The sequence below is a fragment of the Platalea leucorodia genome (genome assembly GCF_965183815.1).
Source record: "Platalea leucorodia genome assembly, chromosome: Z".
Classification (NCBI taxonomy): domain Eukaryota; kingdom Metazoa; phylum Chordata; class Aves; order Pelecaniformes; family Threskiornithidae; genus Platalea; species Platalea leucorodia.
In genome coordinates this window covers 14,878,079-14,896,322 of record NC_138858.1, presented here as the reverse complement: position 1 = coordinate 14,896,322, position 18,244 = coordinate 14,878,079, and the positions used below count along the sequence as shown (strand labels likewise).

General features: G+C 36.6%; 1 protein-coding gene across 1 annotated transcript in view; it reads right to left on the bottom strand.

The window, feature by feature from the left end:
* Window positions 1–18,244, bottom strand: part of WDR70 (WD repeat domain 70) — a 139,439-nt gene that overhangs the window by 26,527 nt on the left and 94,668 nt on the right. Inside the window, exons 11-13 of the mRNA XM_082336772.1 lie at window positions 11,891–11,990; window positions 6,281–6,365; window positions 5,057–5,195 (exon numbers count right to left, since the gene is read on the bottom strand). Coding sequence (XP_082192898.1) covers window positions 5,057–5,195; window positions 6,281–6,365; window positions 11,891–11,990 — 324 coding nt within the window. The remainder of the gene's footprint in view (window positions 1–5,056; window positions 5,196–6,280; window positions 6,366–11,890; window positions 11,991–18,244) is intronic.

Here is an 18,244-nt window from a genome sequence, read left to right as displayed (position 1 = left end):
CCCTTAAAGGTATTTTCAGAAGTATTTAATAATTTAACTTCTGCTTATATTTGAGAAACTAAGAAAATATTGAAGAATCCTCCTAACAGAAACAAGTTTCTCAAAACAAGCATAAATCTATGTTTTTGGATTGTTGCTTATCTACAAAAAGGTGCGGGATATTTTAAAAACTTCTCATTTCATTTTCACATCTCATTTTGTAATGTACACAATCTCATAATCTTGGCTCATTTTTAAATTAAATTAGTATTTACCTTTGCATTTAAAAATAAGAATTTCTGTAATTGTACAACTTTTTTCTTTTTCAGTGCCCACTCTTGCTTGGCAGTCATGGTGTCTACTACTTCTCCTCTCTATATGGGGAAAATGACTGCTCTACTGCTGCCAAAATCAATCTTGTCTGTAATAAGGATAACTACTGGGTGATCTGCTTGAACTAGCCAAAGGAATGATAGACATGTGAGAGGGATTCAAGTGGCTATCCACAGCTCTTTTAAATTAAACTGACACTGGGGAAAATGTTGTGTACCCAACTCTGCTTCCCATACACTAAGCATTTATAACTGGTTCCCATGAAGATCGCATACATGCACAACCAAACCAAGAATTAGGAAAAAACCCTCCCTGACTTGCATCTGACAGTGAAAGGTCCCTTCCATTCCAGAAAGAGAGTGCGGTTACAGACATCCCAAAAGATGAGAGCTCATCCTAGAGCAGCTACAAGTCTTCCTTCCTCTCATACTACCTGAGGAAAGGAAAGGGAAATGGCCTCTGAGTTTCTGTGCATACGCTTTGTACCCCTCTTCGGGCAGTTATATTTCCTGACATCTCTTTAAGGCTCCTCATCCATCTACATGGAGTGAAGAAACACTCCGCATGCAATTATAAATCTTTCACATAAAATAAGCCTCAAATGCTCAAGTTGACAAAGTCTAATATAAATATTTTCTTGTGGATATTTGAGGTGAGAGCAAAAGAACCGTTCAGAGATAATACCGTCAAGATAGAAGAAACAGAGGCAGAAAGACTATGAAAAAGCTGCATGTGCATAACAGGATTTTTTAAAGTTCAGTTCTTGTTAAAAAGAGAGGACTTATGTACAGTTTAGCATACATAACTATGATCACAGTACAAAGCCCTCATAATTTCCAATCACACATGTACACACTGAGCCAGAGTAAGGCTGAAGTACTTTATGAGAAAGTAGGAGAGGCAGGAGCTCCCACCTCTGAGTTTTGATCGAATCTGCAGTAAGTAAATGACCCTGCCAGTAACCTGCAACACAGGTAATTTCACTTCTTGATAAACTCATGGAAGAAAAATCCACTGAGTGCTATTAACTGTAAAATTCCTATGTCTGCATCAAGATATCTCTAAGTCACAGATCGCTGGAGGCAGAACAGGATAGTCAGAGAAGCATCATTGTGTATTTGCCCTGTTCACACCTCCTCCTGCTGGCACACTGCTACTGGCCAGAGACGGAGCCCGTGGTCTGCACCACTTCTGACATTTATTTAGTTTTTCTTCAAAAAGTATTGCTATTTATCCAAGAAGCTCGAGTTCTACAGAAGTCCCAATTCCTACATGGTGGGATGGCATTCAACAGTGGACACAACAATACAGTCACTAGTTTAGCCAGAGATTGTGACAAAAAAAAATAAAAAAAAAGGACGACCAATACCTGAATTGAAAAGCAAACTAATATTCTGTAGCCAGCTACAACAGCAGAGACTAATCAGACTGTTAGTCCATTAGTAAAACCACAAGGTTTCACTCCAGCAGCTCTGAAACAGTAATGGGTTTTCCCATGAAAACTTGAAAGAAAAAGGTGAAAAAGGGTTTGTGTGGTATGATGGAAAGGAATGCCAGACACAGCTTTGGTCAAACATTCCCATTAAATATTTTCCCATTACCCACTAGGTTCATTCACAGGCCAATTACACTGGCTATTTACCAAGGAGGTTTAAGATAATGTTTACTGCTCTTTAGTGTTTTGCAATTTTCTAAGCTTACCAGATTTTCCTTTAAAAAATCCTTGTGAAATTAAAGAAGTAACACATTAATGGTTTATGTTGTCTCTTCACAGTAGATTTTCTGTTATTCTGATTATATACACTAAACTGGTATACAACTGCCCTCAAAAAGTCTTATTATTTTCACTTTGTACTTGAAATAAATGACTGATGATGCCCTTTTTCTTTAGCAATTTGGACTAAATCCAACTGAAATCACTGAAATTATTTTCATGAGGAATGAGAGACGATCAAGCTCTGCACAGATATTGGTATATTTGTGCTTTTACTACACATGTTGGCATAGTGTAACTTCATCTATGCAATGATTAAAAAAAAACCAAATAGAAACACTGAAATTACATATTTAAGCACTAGATCACATACAAAAGGTAAACAAGTATGATATTTAGTTACAGAAGACAAACTGAAGTCTTAGACAACATTATATTTCTCTTTCATTACACTAACTGCTGAAAAAATGCTTTGATAAACTAAAAGATATTAATCTACCAATTTATAGGCCAATGATCTTTCCACCAAACAGCATGTACTGCTTACAAAATATAAAAGCCAGCTTCTTGAAAATTCATTTGTTTTTAGCATGCCTTTATGCATTTATATTTCATCAAACACTGCAATTTGAGAAGAACAATAAAAGAACGCTAATGAGAAAGCTGAAAGATACAAACAATAGAAAGATTTTGAAAAAATATACTGCTTTTATTTTATAACACCACTTATAGTAATTTTTCTTCTAGATTCTTAACTGTGTTTTTCTTAGATGTGCTGCATTGAAGCTGGAAGCTAGACAGACTAATTGTAAAGGTATTATTAGTACTGACTCACTGAAAATTGTGTCATAAGATCAGCATTTCTAAGGCTTAATTCTTTACCTATTACTTCCATTATTTTCATTTGATAAATTATATTCAAAGCAGGAGAATGACAGTCTTAAATTTTATAACTACAAATGAAGAAAAACAGCAGCACTAAAACTCTATAGACAAAAGCAATTTACTACAGTCTTAAAAAGTACCATATAAATATCACTACCTATATAAATTTATAGTATAAAATTATGAACCTGCTGAAATTTGTACACATAACTAAAATTTTACTACGTGAGTGGCCCCAGTGAAGTCACTTACTGACCCCTAATTTTGTTGTTCCACCAGTTTCCTACTGTTGGTTCTCAGCTCCATGTCTCTTTTGCATTTTGAAGCAGAAGAACAGAAATTTACCTCTCAATTCTGAGAGAAACTGATAGCAAACCAATCTTTGCTGGAGTCTCCTGTAGCATCATCTACCTCGGCAGGTAAACAGACCCTCTATTTCAGAGAATTAAAGATCTGTTTTACTGGGAGACAAAGTTAACAAATGAAAATGATATGTCCTTTGAATGCAAAACAGGTAGGCTGGTGAGCAGTAATTCTCACCATTTAATTTCTTTTGGAGATACAGGATCCACCATTGACAAGCTTCTAATTTTTGCAGTCTTAAAGCTCAAGTGAAGTTTCTATACACTGTCACTGACTTCACCACCAGTAAATGGAGATGCCATCATGACCACATCCAGACACTTAGCTCTAAGGAGTCCAAATTCGCTGTGAATGGAATTGCTAAGCTATTTTGTTTCCTGTGCCCAAGGCCAGAAGAGCTCCTACAACAATCTACCTTGTGCACTTATCTTATGTAGTTGTTTTCCTTTTCTCTGTCATGCAGTTTCAGAGGGGATACTGAGGCATTCATGTTTTGTCTCAGAAAAAGGTTATAAATACTTGGTTATAACATTTGTATCAAAAAATAAAAATCCACTAGAAATCCTTATGAGTTAAGTTGAGGTTTGGTATGTTCCATAGGAGAAAAATTTTAAATCCAATTTGTGCTATCTTTGGAGAAATTCTTAGTACTAAATAAAACTTCCAATGTCATAAAAACTGTATTTAGAATACACGTTTAAAATAAAAACAGAGCATTTTTTTCCCCTCCAGAAAAAACACATGCTTTCTGCTTTGACATGAATTCTGCATTTTTAATTTGCAAGACTGCTGGCACAGAAATGATGGATATAACAAATTCATCCATAAGCAGATTTTGCTTTAGGATGAATTAGAAGAGAAAATGGGATTTGAAAAGAAAATACAAATGTAAATTCTGTATAAATGATCTCCAGCACAAGGGGTATTGGTCCACCGTGCCAGGAAAGACTGCTGGGCTGGGTTAAGAAAAGTGCAGAAGGAGAAAACAATACCCTGAAACAAAGCAACAAAGTTGCTATCTGACAGACTGCAACAACTAATAGGACTTAAGCCTATATTGCCATACTTAGGCAAAGGCAATTCTGTTTGAATTTCTCCCACGCCTGTTTGTTATAAACTATAAGCTTACTTGTGCACACCACAAGAGTGAAAGGACCTTGTTTCAACTATGTTATTGTTTTTTCCTTCTGTACAAGGGAATAGGTAGGCAGTTCAAGCCATACACAGACTCTTCTGTATTACAGATTCACAATTTTACATTTTTATATTACTGGTAAGAATGGTATTTTTGATGGAGGGATTCCTAATGATGCCTTCCCTTTGCCACGAAATTTTTGCATTTACACAAGCAAGAGTCCATTGAAATACATTCTATAGTAACCACAAGTCTAGTGTCAGGGACAAGTAAGAGTTTCGTGACAATATGGCATTTCATCATGATAACTGGTGGACTAAACAGCATAAATATGTAAGAATTTTAGGATTCATGCCTCACGTCAGAGATCTAGAAGAGTTCACGGAAATCCTTGAGAAACACAATGGTAACACCAAAGCAGCAATTTCCTAGTGCTTAAACACCTTGTCCCAAGATTTTCTTTTATTTTGTTTTAACTGAAAGGAGAGTAGTACCTATTCAGGCCACTCTACCTGTATCTACTAAATATGGAGCAGAAAAATTACAGTAGTGTTAGTAGGTCATCACCTGTATAAGGGTAAAAAAACATTTGAGTATGATTTCATTTATGTTTTGAACAGTTGACAAAAGAAAACTAAAATACATACCGCATCTGTAACTTCTATCTCATACAACTTCTGGAATGTCTCCCGATAAAAGAAAAAAAGCTTCCCACTGCCACCACCTTTCTTAACAGAGGTGCCTGTGACAAGTATTTTATCATCAGGGCTGAAACAGCAATCTGTCCTGTTGAAGAAAACAAATCATCATACTGGGCAAATCAGTAAATAATATATAGGGAACTTATATATAAATTGCACTCCTTAAAAATAATCCTTTCTATTTGTTAATCCTTTCAAGGCAAAGCTTTAAAAAAATCTTTTGTCAGCTGTCATCTATTACTATAGTTATCAGACAGTTCACATGTACAATTACAGCTGTGCACAGAATGTGCAAAACTGGCAGATACAATAAAAACCGTCCTCCCAACGAAATTCTCCTCTGCTCAAAAGTCTTGTAAACTTTTCAACATGAGAAGCAAACAAAAAAAGTATTTTCAAATCTGGTTATCATCATTAAGTAAAAAAATAAATCAGTCATGAAATCTGTTTTTACTGATGATACATTCTTCAATGATGCAAGGCAGGGTGTTTATACAGTGGTCAAAAATGTTTGTCTGTTTACTTTTCCTCTATGCTACAAATTGCAATCAAGTTGAGCTGTTCATGACCTGCCTTCCTAAGATCTTATTTCAAAGTATAAATTGTCCTTACAGTTGGAAATAGCTGTGCTACAGCTATAGAAATGCAGGTAATACCAATAAAATATTAAATACAATACCTAGCACTATGCAGTACTATATAGTATTTTAGTACCAAAGAACAGAGTCATCAGCACTGCTAACATCATAACCTGAATTCATACCATGCACCTTCATGTTACGTCTACTTTTCAATTCAGCTCTGTTTTTATTAATCAGAGACCAAATAAGAATGAGAATTACTTACATATCTCATTACACAAACATAAGGCAATGAACTGGCCTTCTCCTGAAAAGCTGCTAATCTAATTAGGCATAAGACATATGAGACTGAAAAATCACATAAAACAAGCAAAGCTAGCTATGAAATATCAAAAAAGATACGAGATCTTTTAAAGCAATGTGAAGTCCTAAAATAGCCAAGAATCCTCATTGCACAGTTCTCCCTGTGCAGGCCTTTCTGCACAGTTCTGGATCTAGTGAGAACTGAGGAGGAGAACTCCAGTTGACCCCCTCCCGTTCAGCACAACTACTGCTATTTCTACTAGCTGGAATAAATTACAGCACTTACATTGGAAAGAAGCTGGGCAGGTTTTCTGCTGAATTAAGAGGCTTTTTAAATTGTCTAATATCCCATATCTTCAAAGTATCATCTCCTATGAAACAAAAGGGACGAAAGTTAGCAATAAAGAATGTGTCAAGAATTTAGACATGTGCAGAAAATTCCATCCTCTAATTCAGACACAAAAAGAACAGAATGGTATGGTAGAAGCATTCAAAATGGGGATGGTTTAGAAGTTTTTTGTCCCTAAGTGACTATGAAAGTGCACGGATAAGAAGTTCCACCTGCTGCACTCCAGTAGATCAGAAACTTCTCCTCAATGGCTCAACTCCATCATGGCAATCCCTCCTACCAAGAAGCATTATCTACAGTGGAGCGGAATTCCCCAAATACTAACTTATTCTGTGTTTGCGAGTGTTGGTGCATTGCTACTAGGAGTAAATTTAACTTTTAAGATACCAAAAGAAATTAAAATATTACCATGGATGGTCTAGATCAAAAAACGAGCAAGTTTTATGTGTCTGGTCTCTACCTGCCCTGAAAAAATTATCAGAAAGAATGGAAGGCACATGAAGTGTTCCCCCTTCTTTAGCAGGCAAACAGCAAGAAACTGCAATCTCAGTACAGACAACAGGCCCTGGAGTCAGAAATCCTTGGGGAAGGGGGAGAAGGGAAGCAAGTGAACCCATACTTGCTGTAACGAAACCTTTTCAGACCCCGCCACACCACTTTTGGCCATAAAAAGCTAAAATTGAGGTTACAGCAAGACATTTATAGCAATTCTCATCTGTGTTTGATAAACATGGTGTGACTGTAGGCCAGTAAAAGTCAGGCTGTTTATTCCTTTTTGAAAAGTTATGACATATTAACAAAGTGAGAACAGAGGAAAGAAAGAGATTAGTTAGTTATTCTCGGAGAGATCTACATCTCTGCTGATCATCGCTCTGGGATACATATTTCCAGCATGAGATGAGCTACAGAATTTGAGCTTTGAAGCACCTCACTTGGGCACCTAGACATCTCCTTGGATTTGACATCAGTGCCTCAGTGCTTTCAAGGGTGAAGAGAAGGACTTTCAAACAACAATTCTCTTTAAAATATCCAGAGATTAATTTTAGACAAAAAGTTACAAAATCTTCCAGACCTAGGAGGAAAAGGAGGCAAGTGACTGGTAATCCACAGACCTGCTTCCTTCCAAAGCACAAACCTTGCAGGGAAGTACTTTTGTTGTCTAAAACTATTTTGTGGATTCACAGCCCCGGATCAAGAGCTTAAAGGAGGCCTTGGAAATAAAACTTAAAAAAAAAAAAAAAAAAAAAAGTAACATGGTGTAACAAAAGAAATCAAGGCCAGCAGTACCCTTTACAGGGAAAGCAGTAATGTGTGGCCTCGTACATCATGTATGTTTATATTAAAGACTAGGATAACTCCTTACTACAAAATATTTTTAAGAAGTGGACAACTTAAATAAATGATGTCTAGAGCAGAGTATATTTCTGTTCATTGGGAAGCTAAAAAATGACAAGAAAGAAAAATGTTGAGTCCCTATTTTGGGATTATCTGTTTTGTTATTGTGTCCCAGTAGACTCCATCCCAAGCACTTCAAAGCATTCGGTCTTGTAATATGAACCCTCCTTTTTTCCTCCCACCTCCGACAAAAAAACCACTTATCAGCGAGATGTTATATCTAAGGCACCAGCACTTTACAAATGTATGCAAAGGATACCATTTGGCCACTCTGCAGATCTCCTGGATAGGGACAGATCTAAGGTTAGCAGCCAAGGCTGTTCTGTTCCCAGTGGAATGAGCCTTGACATGGTCTTCAAGCTGCAGTTCTGCCAGGCTGATTTTTTTTCTTTTCAGGAGATACTGACCAGGAAGGCAAGTACATGGATGCAAATGGGCCCAAAAGAAGCAAAAGTGTTGCCAGAAACTCAAAAAGCCTAAAGCCAGCAACACCCTCCAAGAAGCTCCTATTTTAAGGAGTCCTGTGCTGAAAGCAAAGCTCACGGAAAGAAATTCACACAGATCATTGGGGAAAGCAAAGAAACATAGGACATGAGAATTTAAAAAAAGAAAAGGCAGCATAGGAAAGGCATAGCATAACAAGGCTTACTGTGAGGGAGTACCAAAATGCATTATGTTTATAAACTTTGAGCCTTTCTGTGAAGGCTTATACTATATATGTGAGGAGAGGCACCTTACAGAACAAGGTATATGCTTGTGCATTCTGCACTGGTTCTGCAAGAGGAACTGCAACAGCTACAGAACGACCTTCGGAGGCACCACAGGTCGGGACCGCACTCATGCCAAGCCAAAGGCCTTGGGAGGGAAGTCACAAATGGGGGATTCTGCACTTACACTTGGAACAGCTCTCACCATCACCTGCATCCATACCAGCCTGGCCAAATATTTAAGTGCATCAGCCGCTCTAAACATATGGAAGTGAAGGATACTGGAAGACTTTGATAAAGCCATTTCAGCTCCAGGTATTACAAATAGTTGACTATGCCTATTAAAGCTAATGAACACATTTTTGGCATTGTTTGAAATAAACATCAGCGTTCAGCTCCTGAGAAATATTACTTGATGTAAAACCATTTGATTTTTAAAAAGCTAATGTTTGTATTTACCATAAAGAGCAATATATTATTACTCTACACAAAATACAGGCACTATACATGCTGCTGCATAATCCTCGAGTATACAGGAAACTGTACTCAAGGTGCTTCTACTTTTTAAACCAACTTCAAAATTAAACATTTTATTTTTCCTCAAGAATATTGTGAAAAGAGAAACACAGCTAAAACTAAAAACAAATCAAAACCACCAAACCAACACATCAAAAGGAAGTACAAAAAAATAATTTTTGAGCTCAAAAGAAAGCATGTATCTGCATAGGCTATCTGACAGGCTTAGATGTGAATATTTTTTTCTTGGATTTAACTATGGTGAACTTATTTTCCTATATAAGTTTACTGATTAAGATGGCACTGGGTCTGCACACTGTTCATACCACAGAAAATAAATGAACCAAAACTTAAAATGAACCAAAATGAAATCAAACTAATAGCTATCATGAGATTCAGGGAATTAATGAAGTCATTGCTTCATATTATGACAAAAACGAACTCCATAAATTCTGCACATACCAGGAGTGAAAAAAGTTTTTTTAAATTTTTATAATAGGACCCCAAGTCCCATCCTAATGCTTACCTCTTCACTGCTAAACAAAGAAAACGTTCCCCAAATACTATCTTCACTGTATTTAGAAAAAATTATTTTCATGGTTACAAGTGTGCAAAAATATCACTTTCTTAAGTTTCTGTCAAGTTACTACCTAATACCCAACAAGAGTAAGACTGGGAACTCTCATAAGCAGCTCCTTAGCTTTTAATTTTCCCTTGTGCTTGCAGCTGAGCCCTGCATCATCTCTCTCGTATCCAACACTGAATCTACATCAGATGCAGGAAAGTCAATCAGGCTTTCAGCGAAAGTCCCCATTCCCCAAACAACTATCCTCTCTTTGATCCTCAGCATTTGGCAGATGTGTTGATCTATGAATGCTGGATCCACATCTGCTTTTGTTGGTACAGATCCAAAGAAATACTCATATTAAAGCACTAGCCAAACAAGTCAAAATAAGGTATGAATCCTCCTTATTCTCTAGCATAGTGCACACAGAGCTTTTTTTTAAAATACACTAGACAAAGGTAGCACTTTTATCCACACCGAGGGGCCAAATTTCCATACAGTCTTACATTCTGCAAACAATCAATCAACATTTTATATAGCTTAGAACAGAGCGTGGTAGATAAAACATAAGTAAGTGAAAGTCTGTTTAACACGACACAAAATCTGGAGACAGATGAAGAAGAGCAGGCAACCAGAAGTGCCACATGCAATAAAAATAAGCAAAGGTCATTTTTGTGATCTACATTCATAAATGTGAAACATAAAAGAATTTACATAAATGGAGGTTTCAAGACAGCACTAGTGAATATTCCTCATGTAAGTATAAACCTTGTTTGCTGTTAATATTTAAAAGCACGCTGAGGTTTCTCTTTAAATCTTATGAAGTATGTCTGTGTGCATTTTTCGGGGGCAGCACCACTGGCAGACAGATGCAGCATTTCACTTAGCCCAGAACAGAAAGACAGATGGTTCACCTACTTTCCAAGGAGGAGAAGGTTTTCCCATAGTAAGTGTCTGGTTCGGGAAGGACCAGCAAGGTTGAGAGTTTTTATATCAACCACTTCAAACTCATTCGTGATGAGTACAGTGGCAGTAGAACTCTGGATCCAGGAGCCTCAACAGCAATTAAGAAACAATCCAAGTACCATTAGCATGCCCTAGTAAGCGTAGGGCTGTCAAGGACAAGACTACCATCATCTTACTCTGAAAGATGTGATCTGGGGAACATAATGTTTGGAATCTTAGAAACATGGCAAGACATGCAAAGAAGTCAGAGAGGCAGCATCCAATAGCAGCTGCATATCACTGTAAAAGCCACCAATGCCACTCTACTCATCAGGGACAGGGACAGGGGAGGATGCAAAGCAACTGCAAGCTACAGCCCTTGGCTTGGAAGCACATCCCCTGCTTCAAAGCTTTTGCTGTCTATGAATACCTCTATCCTGGTATTTCATATATGTAATCTCATTCTGTCTACATACCAAACCGACCAGATGTCGTGTACATATGTTAGGCATAATGTTAGCCGACATTAACATAGACTGCCTCTCCCTAGGCCTGTTTCTTTGGCCTTGAGGCCATGCTAATGCATACACATAGCTTCTGGTTACAGCTGGTTTCCATCCAGACAGCTCAGATTGTATGCTCGCACCGGCCTGGAAAACACTGGGTAGACAAATCTCTGTATGAAAAGCTGTCTTAGGCAGACACTATCCTATCCAATACACCTAATATTGGAGTGAATGAGTCTTCAAATATATCTTTGCCTTCTTAAGACTTGTTCTGTTACCTAAGATTTTTTAATAAAAGTTTTATCTGAAGTTTAAAAAACAAGTGTTTTTTTCCTGTCCTGTAGACATCTCAATTTTTTTTGCCATTCAAATACATCTTGGCCACTCACTTCCTGTCATCACCTCTTGATGTTTGTAATATAAATTAGATAAAAATTCCAGTTAGAACAGAAAAGGACATTGCATAAGAAAGCTGCATGAGGAATTAGTAACTCCAGAACAGAAATACTGAGAGGCAACAATCTTCCCAGAAAGAACTAAGTAACAAAACTGGTCTTGTTTTATTTTTAATTAAGCTAATAATTTCCTTTTGTTGTATTATTAATGCTAGACAAGAAGACAGATTGGGAACTGTGTAATATAATCAGCAAAGGTCTCTTAAAATATTCCTCAACTGCTGTAAAATGCACTTTCAGGAACACAGTATTGCATGGTGCATCAAAATAAAAGACGTAAATTGTGAAACACTTCAGGTTTAAATCACTAGCATCTGATTTCACTATCTTACCTCCATCCTAAACAATTACATTTACTGATTATATGATTTAAATGGTTTGTTTACTGAATCATTTCACTTAGTAAAGTTAAAATTGTCTTACATTCAACACATCAAAGGTTTCTTTCAATCACCTACCTCCCCGGCTGGCAAGGACAGTACCATCATAGGAAAACGTTAGGCATGAAGTGTCGGTGCCTGGAGCATGGGCTTGCCTGCAGTGGAACTTTGTGTGTACCTGTTTGTCAAACAAATAAAACATTAGAAAATTTGCTTATTTCAAGATGGGACAAACATCTCTTTATAGCATTTTGTGTATTCTGCTGCTATTCCTAATTTTAAACAGAAACTCCTGCATTTTTAGCAGGTACGAAAGCTAAATATTTCTACTGCTTTTAAAAAATGTCATATATGTTTCAGAATAGGCTTTCATAATAAGAGCTTGAATGCAAAATTTGACTTTTTCATAGGTTTAATTATACAGTCCACATTTACATAGCATCAGCGCTCTTGGAAAACTCCCACTAGCAGGCACGGTAGTTACACCTCGTTAAGATAAAAAACACATTTTAAGACAGTTCTCAACACTCCCCTAAGCAGGCATATAGTTACAAAAAATATCAAAATACAATATATATTCTTTGGAAAGGACTCAAAAGAAGGATTGGAAGAATTAACTTTTGACAAATTTAATCCCTGACAAAATTCATGGCTTATATAATAGAACAAAGCTCAGATATTCTGAGGTTTGTGTTCCATTTTGCTGCAATAAAATTCAAGTTTGGGAATGATGTATGTTTATTTTTAATTATTTTGCCGATAATCTTAGAGAAAGGTAGAAATTACCTTCAAATTAATGTTTTGTTCTGTATAGAGCTGGCTTCTTATTTATTAAGTCACTAAAAATGCTATTAAAAAGGGAGGAACATCAAATTAAATTTTAGCACTTCTGTAAAATGAAGCTTTCCTACTTCCCAACCAAAAACAAAGGTCTCAGCTAAGATAACATGATGCCTTTTATACACAGGAAGGGAAAATGGAAGAAAGGGGAAAAGACAGAAACAGAGACGGAGGAATTTGAGACAGGCTGACTCCTTTTTTAACACCTAGGAAATTACGCTTCTCATCTGCCCTCTTTTCCTAACACAAAACTAATTCATAGAGTTGTAAAATAAAGCATTCAAGAATTAAAGGTTGCCTGTGCAACCGTATTGCAGCTTCCCATCTGTAAGATGGGGATTAAAACATGTCCTTCCTCATACAGAGGGGAAGAAGACAAATTAGTGACCTTAAATTCCTTTATTTACCATAGTGATGAGTAAGCCAGAAAAATATGCACAGAAGCATATCCTTTCAGAGGAGGGTTTGAACAGCATGCAGTAAGTCAGATCTAGAATCACAGCCTGAACAGTAAGAGGAGAAAATACTGAGCAGCTGCTTAGTGATTACTATCCCATCTAGACATTAGGAGAGACAGTTCTACAGAATAAAAAAGGAAGATGTGATCACAAAATGCAAACACATGGACTGAATTAAACTTGCACAGGAATCCTCAGTTACTGTGTCTCCTACTTTTTGACTATGCACCTTACTAAGACTCTTTTTATGGGCTATTTTGTTTAGAAAAGACCCAAGCTAGTAAAGTAATTAACATTGTTTACCCTTTCAAATATTTGTTCTAAATTTGGCCCAAAAGCTAGAGAATCTTTATGTGATGACATTAATAATGATTGCAAGCTTATTTTGGTGTGCAGATTTAGTCAAGTTTTGAGAGGAGTCACATAAGTCATTCCCTCCACAAACGACTCTTCAACAAAGGAGAACTTCAAACACCAAGTGAATGCTTCTTACAGCATTTGTAGATAGAATGTAATAGCCTACATTTAGCCACAGTACTTGTTTTGAAATTACTATCATTTCTAGCCAATTGTGCATGTGCCGGAGAAACTCTATGAACAGATTGCAGCTTACAACTGTATGTCTTTGGTGGAGGTGTTTATAAATACTAAGAAACGTATTTTATGCATCCAATTATATAAAATTTTCCAAGTATGTGGTAACATATAAACTGTGAACTGGCTATCAGAAAATAAATTTTCTATAATATTTGTTAAACATTAGCAAGTAATTAACATGATGTATTTTCTGCCTAAGAAATACCATGGACACTTTCAAAAACATCATAAATGGTTAATAATCACACCTAAAAAAATGTCAGAAAGATTACAATGTGGTATTTAGCTATTTCAAATAAATTGCAAAAACTTCATTAGGGCTCCACAACACTTGTCTACTCAACACTCCCACCCTTCCCCAGCCATATCACACTGACATACACATATTAAAATAACAGTTCTTTCATTTTGCTGCCCAACTTAATGCAAGGGTGGGGGTATTTCTTTCATTTCATCCTCAATCTATCTGAAATTCCTTCCTTTTCTTTTGTTTTGGATACAAATTAAAGAAAATGACTTGGGGTCCAACCAATGCTGTTTATTTTTTACTAGTAAAAAACCCGAACATCTATATATATATGTAGATAGATAGACAGACAGACAGATAGATGGTAAATCACATAATGTTTCAGGAGTTTTGCTATTTTTCTATGGTCAAAGATACTGATTTTTTATTTAGCATGAATTTATGAATCCATTAATCAAACCTAAACTGTATCTTCAGGAATTAAACAGTTCACCTTAAATATGTCGCCCACTATGGAGCCTTCTCAATGAAGTACCTATACTTCAACCAGTTCTTACCCTTCTTCAACTGTCCCATAGAAAAAGGAAAATGGCAACATACAGATATCCAAGACTTAGACATTATTTGCCCCTTAATCACAAAAATGAAAACAACAGAACAAATTTAGCCCAACTCTATCCAGCTTCGATGCCTTAGGATTTCATGTAAAATGAGACTTGTCTGAAAGAGACAGTAAGATTGCATCAGCAATTCTGTTTGTCTTTAAAAATAAATTTGCTCAGTTTACCAGTAAAAAGATTGTTTTCCTAACTTTGAGCTCTGCAAGCTTGCCCTCCATATATTATTCTGCAAAGGAATATAACCCTGAATTGTAATACTAAATCAAATATTCTAAAATGATTGAAGGTTGCTCTAAAAATGATAGAAGGTTAAACAAGAAGTTTTTACATATACTGGCAAATGCTTGTTGCAGTTTTCAAAGAAAATAATGTGTTTGGCCTCTGGCCTCTTAACATTTTTAACAGATGTCTAATCTTGCTAACAAATCATTAGCAAAAAATTATTATCAGAATGTTTCTTGCTGGAAAGACATGAAACAACAGAACTTATATACACAATTCTAAACTTTGATTCAGGAAGGGAAGGAGAGAGCATTGAAACACTAGATAAAGATGTAGTGATAATTAGGGCAAAGTGTATCTATATTTCTCCCTCATTACCCCTCTCTTTTTGTTGCAGATGTGCCTGCTATTATGGAGTACTAGTCATGTGCCATACAAAATCTGACAAGTTCATCAGTCCTTAAAATTTTTTTAAAGGTTTAGTTACTGCAGCAAATTCTGCAGTAACACACTCTATCTTCTGCAACTTGTTTGAAGACTTTCTAGCAAATAACTCCAGCAATGTAAGCACTTTCCTTCTAGCTTTGTATTAGCACATATATTTTTGTTAAGCAAGTACAGCTGACTGGACTTGTCGGCAACATGAAATGACAGGCAGAAAACATGAAGCACATGTGAGAAAGGACGCAGTTTCATGTATCAAAAAAAACTAGGATAACAGATAAATGTCAGGGTTTGCAATATCGCCACAGTCCTCATAGAGAGGTTGAGAACCAGAAGATAAAAGGAAGCCAGAGAACGGATTGGGAAGAAGGAAATATTTTAAAAAGAAAAGAGAGAGAGAGAGAGAGAGAAAGTCCGTGACTGGAGTGTCAGTAATGAATATCCTTTGTACAAAAATCTGGGTGAACTGAAGAGGAGCAATATGGGAAGTGAAGACGACAGTGGCCACATGAAGTGTTTATCACAAATGAATGACCTACAACAAGGCTGCATGATTAGAGTTCTGCATCACACAACGGCTCTCCTTCTCCACAATCCTGAATAAAACATGTTCTAGGAAAAGCAGAAGATAGACCTAGTCAGTTTGTTCACCTCAGAAATCCAAGCCACGTCCACTAGAAAAACAATATGCTTAACTAATGAAATTTTTGAACTTTCCACATTGTTCCTAGGATACAGTATTTCACAGTAAGCTGACACTTTCCCAAGATTATAATGCTTCCCCGCCCACCTTTTTTCTTTTAACGAAACAACAAATGTTCCAGCCAAGACATTCTTCTTCCTTCTTGTTCCTAACATCTTCAAGATTTTTTTAAAACCAGAGACAATAAATTAAGGAAGGCCTTGGGGAAAGTGAGATCTACAAAGATTGCTATATCTTTCCCTGTATTATAGACATGTAACAAAATTTTACTCATTTATTATGTGAACACAGTCAACCATGCAACCACAATCGTGTATACTGCAAAAGGAACTCTATCCAACACTGAGTGTGCCACTAGCAACGTGCAATCTACTCCAGTTTGCTCTAGCACAAGAAAGGTGTATTCTGAACAGCAAATCTCATCTCTAGAGATGCTTCCCATGCTGGCTTACCAGTTGTTCGCCCTCTTTCACATCAAGGAATGCTTCCAACACTCCTTGAAAGAGCTGGAAATCGGCATTTACTCTGGTTTCAAATGTGAGGCAGAAGGGCAGGACTAGGTGGGCGGGGATGCCAGACAGGCAAGACCTAAACGGGTGATTTCACCTGACTAAGATACTTTCAGCAAAATAAATTAGCTGACACTGACAATATTCAACTGCAAAAGTGATAATTTTAGTAAACATAAAAGCCTTCCAAGATAACATATTATCATAGGCCAGTCTCAAGGTGACAAAGGCATGAGCTATAAAGCTGCAAGAAAAAACCAAACAAACCAACCAGAAACATTAATTTTAGTCACAACTGAGCAAAGCTGTCCAGGTCTTTGTTGAAAGCGATCCCATCAGAGACAGCCAGCAATCTCAGAGCTGTGATCACAGCTGACAAGACAGACAGGTTCCCAGGACATGTTACACTCTCCAAATGGCTATTTCCCCATCCCCCCTTCAGTCATCTCTACTGAAGGAAGCATATTTGCTTTGCTTTCAGTTATAATCCAGAAAAGAAATGTAACTGTACTTTCTGGGTTTAGTATATCACTTACAAATTATCAGGTCTACACATGCCAGCTGTATTCAGGAATTTCTCAATTTTTTCCCCGAGTAGGCAGTTGCAGACTATATCAGATGCTCTCCTTAAGTCTCTGTAAACATGATCCCTGGGCTTTCAATTTAAGTGACAGCTCTTCAATACCACTTCCCGTGGTGTAGAAATGGATGCTGTTTCAGTAATGACCATACTGATGCAAAACAAGATTAACTTGTGAAATTTGAGGTTTTAGTGTTTACATGATTACACTGTTACATGATTTGCTCTTCTCCACAATTTTCTAACTCAGTGATATCTACATGTATCATTAGCAGACCTGAAACACTCCTTCCTTTCTCTCAATCCTAATTAACCAATTATGAATACAGTAACCTAACTTTATTTGCCATAACCAGGACATCTGACTGGCAATGGTATTTCACTGTCCTGTGTGTCCATTATATTCTCATCTGTTGCATCTAAGGCCTTTTTCTGGGTGGAGGGATGATATTCTAGGGGAGGCAAATCTTTGGGATTTCTTTCTCCCTCACTCTCAGCAATGGTTGCAATAATCTTTCACGTGTATTTGACAGAGAAGTTTTCTCAGTTATTTGCAATTACTGAACAGATAAGAGACTTGGCTTTTTTTTTTTTTTTTTAAATATTCTGCAGTTTTTCCTGAGAAACTGTATTGCAATGAAAAACCTACATAACAAAAAAAAAAAAACAACCAAACAAAAAAATCCAGCTCTGTAACTATTTTTAAAGTTTATAAAATCTTCAATCCCTTGCAATGAATCATGCATTATCTATGGAACTATGAACGAAAATAAGAACACAAGTGTGAAATACTTAGTTGGAAAATGTTGGGCTGTTATGGAGAACAGCATTCTTAGAAGAGAAGCCACACAGCAGTGTAGCCTCAAGGTGAAAAATGATTTAGCATTTTGTTAATTGCAATTGATACAAAAAGTTGATTTCTATTTAAAAAAAAAATCTCTAACATTTACACAGGAGGCGATGAGGCAAGGCACCCGATACATTTCACTATATGTGGTTTTAGACAAAACAAGGAAGCAAGCAGGCTGGCTTGCCTTAGAGATATCTCTGAACCACTGCAGAGTGATGAGAAAGTCCCTCCTATCTGCCCATGCTTCCTTCACCACTTAGATCATTCAATTTCTAAGAATACTGCTGACCACAGAAACAATTCCTTCTTGTTTAAGTTAATTCATCAAGAAAGATTTTAGGAAACCATTTTAGAAAGATGGC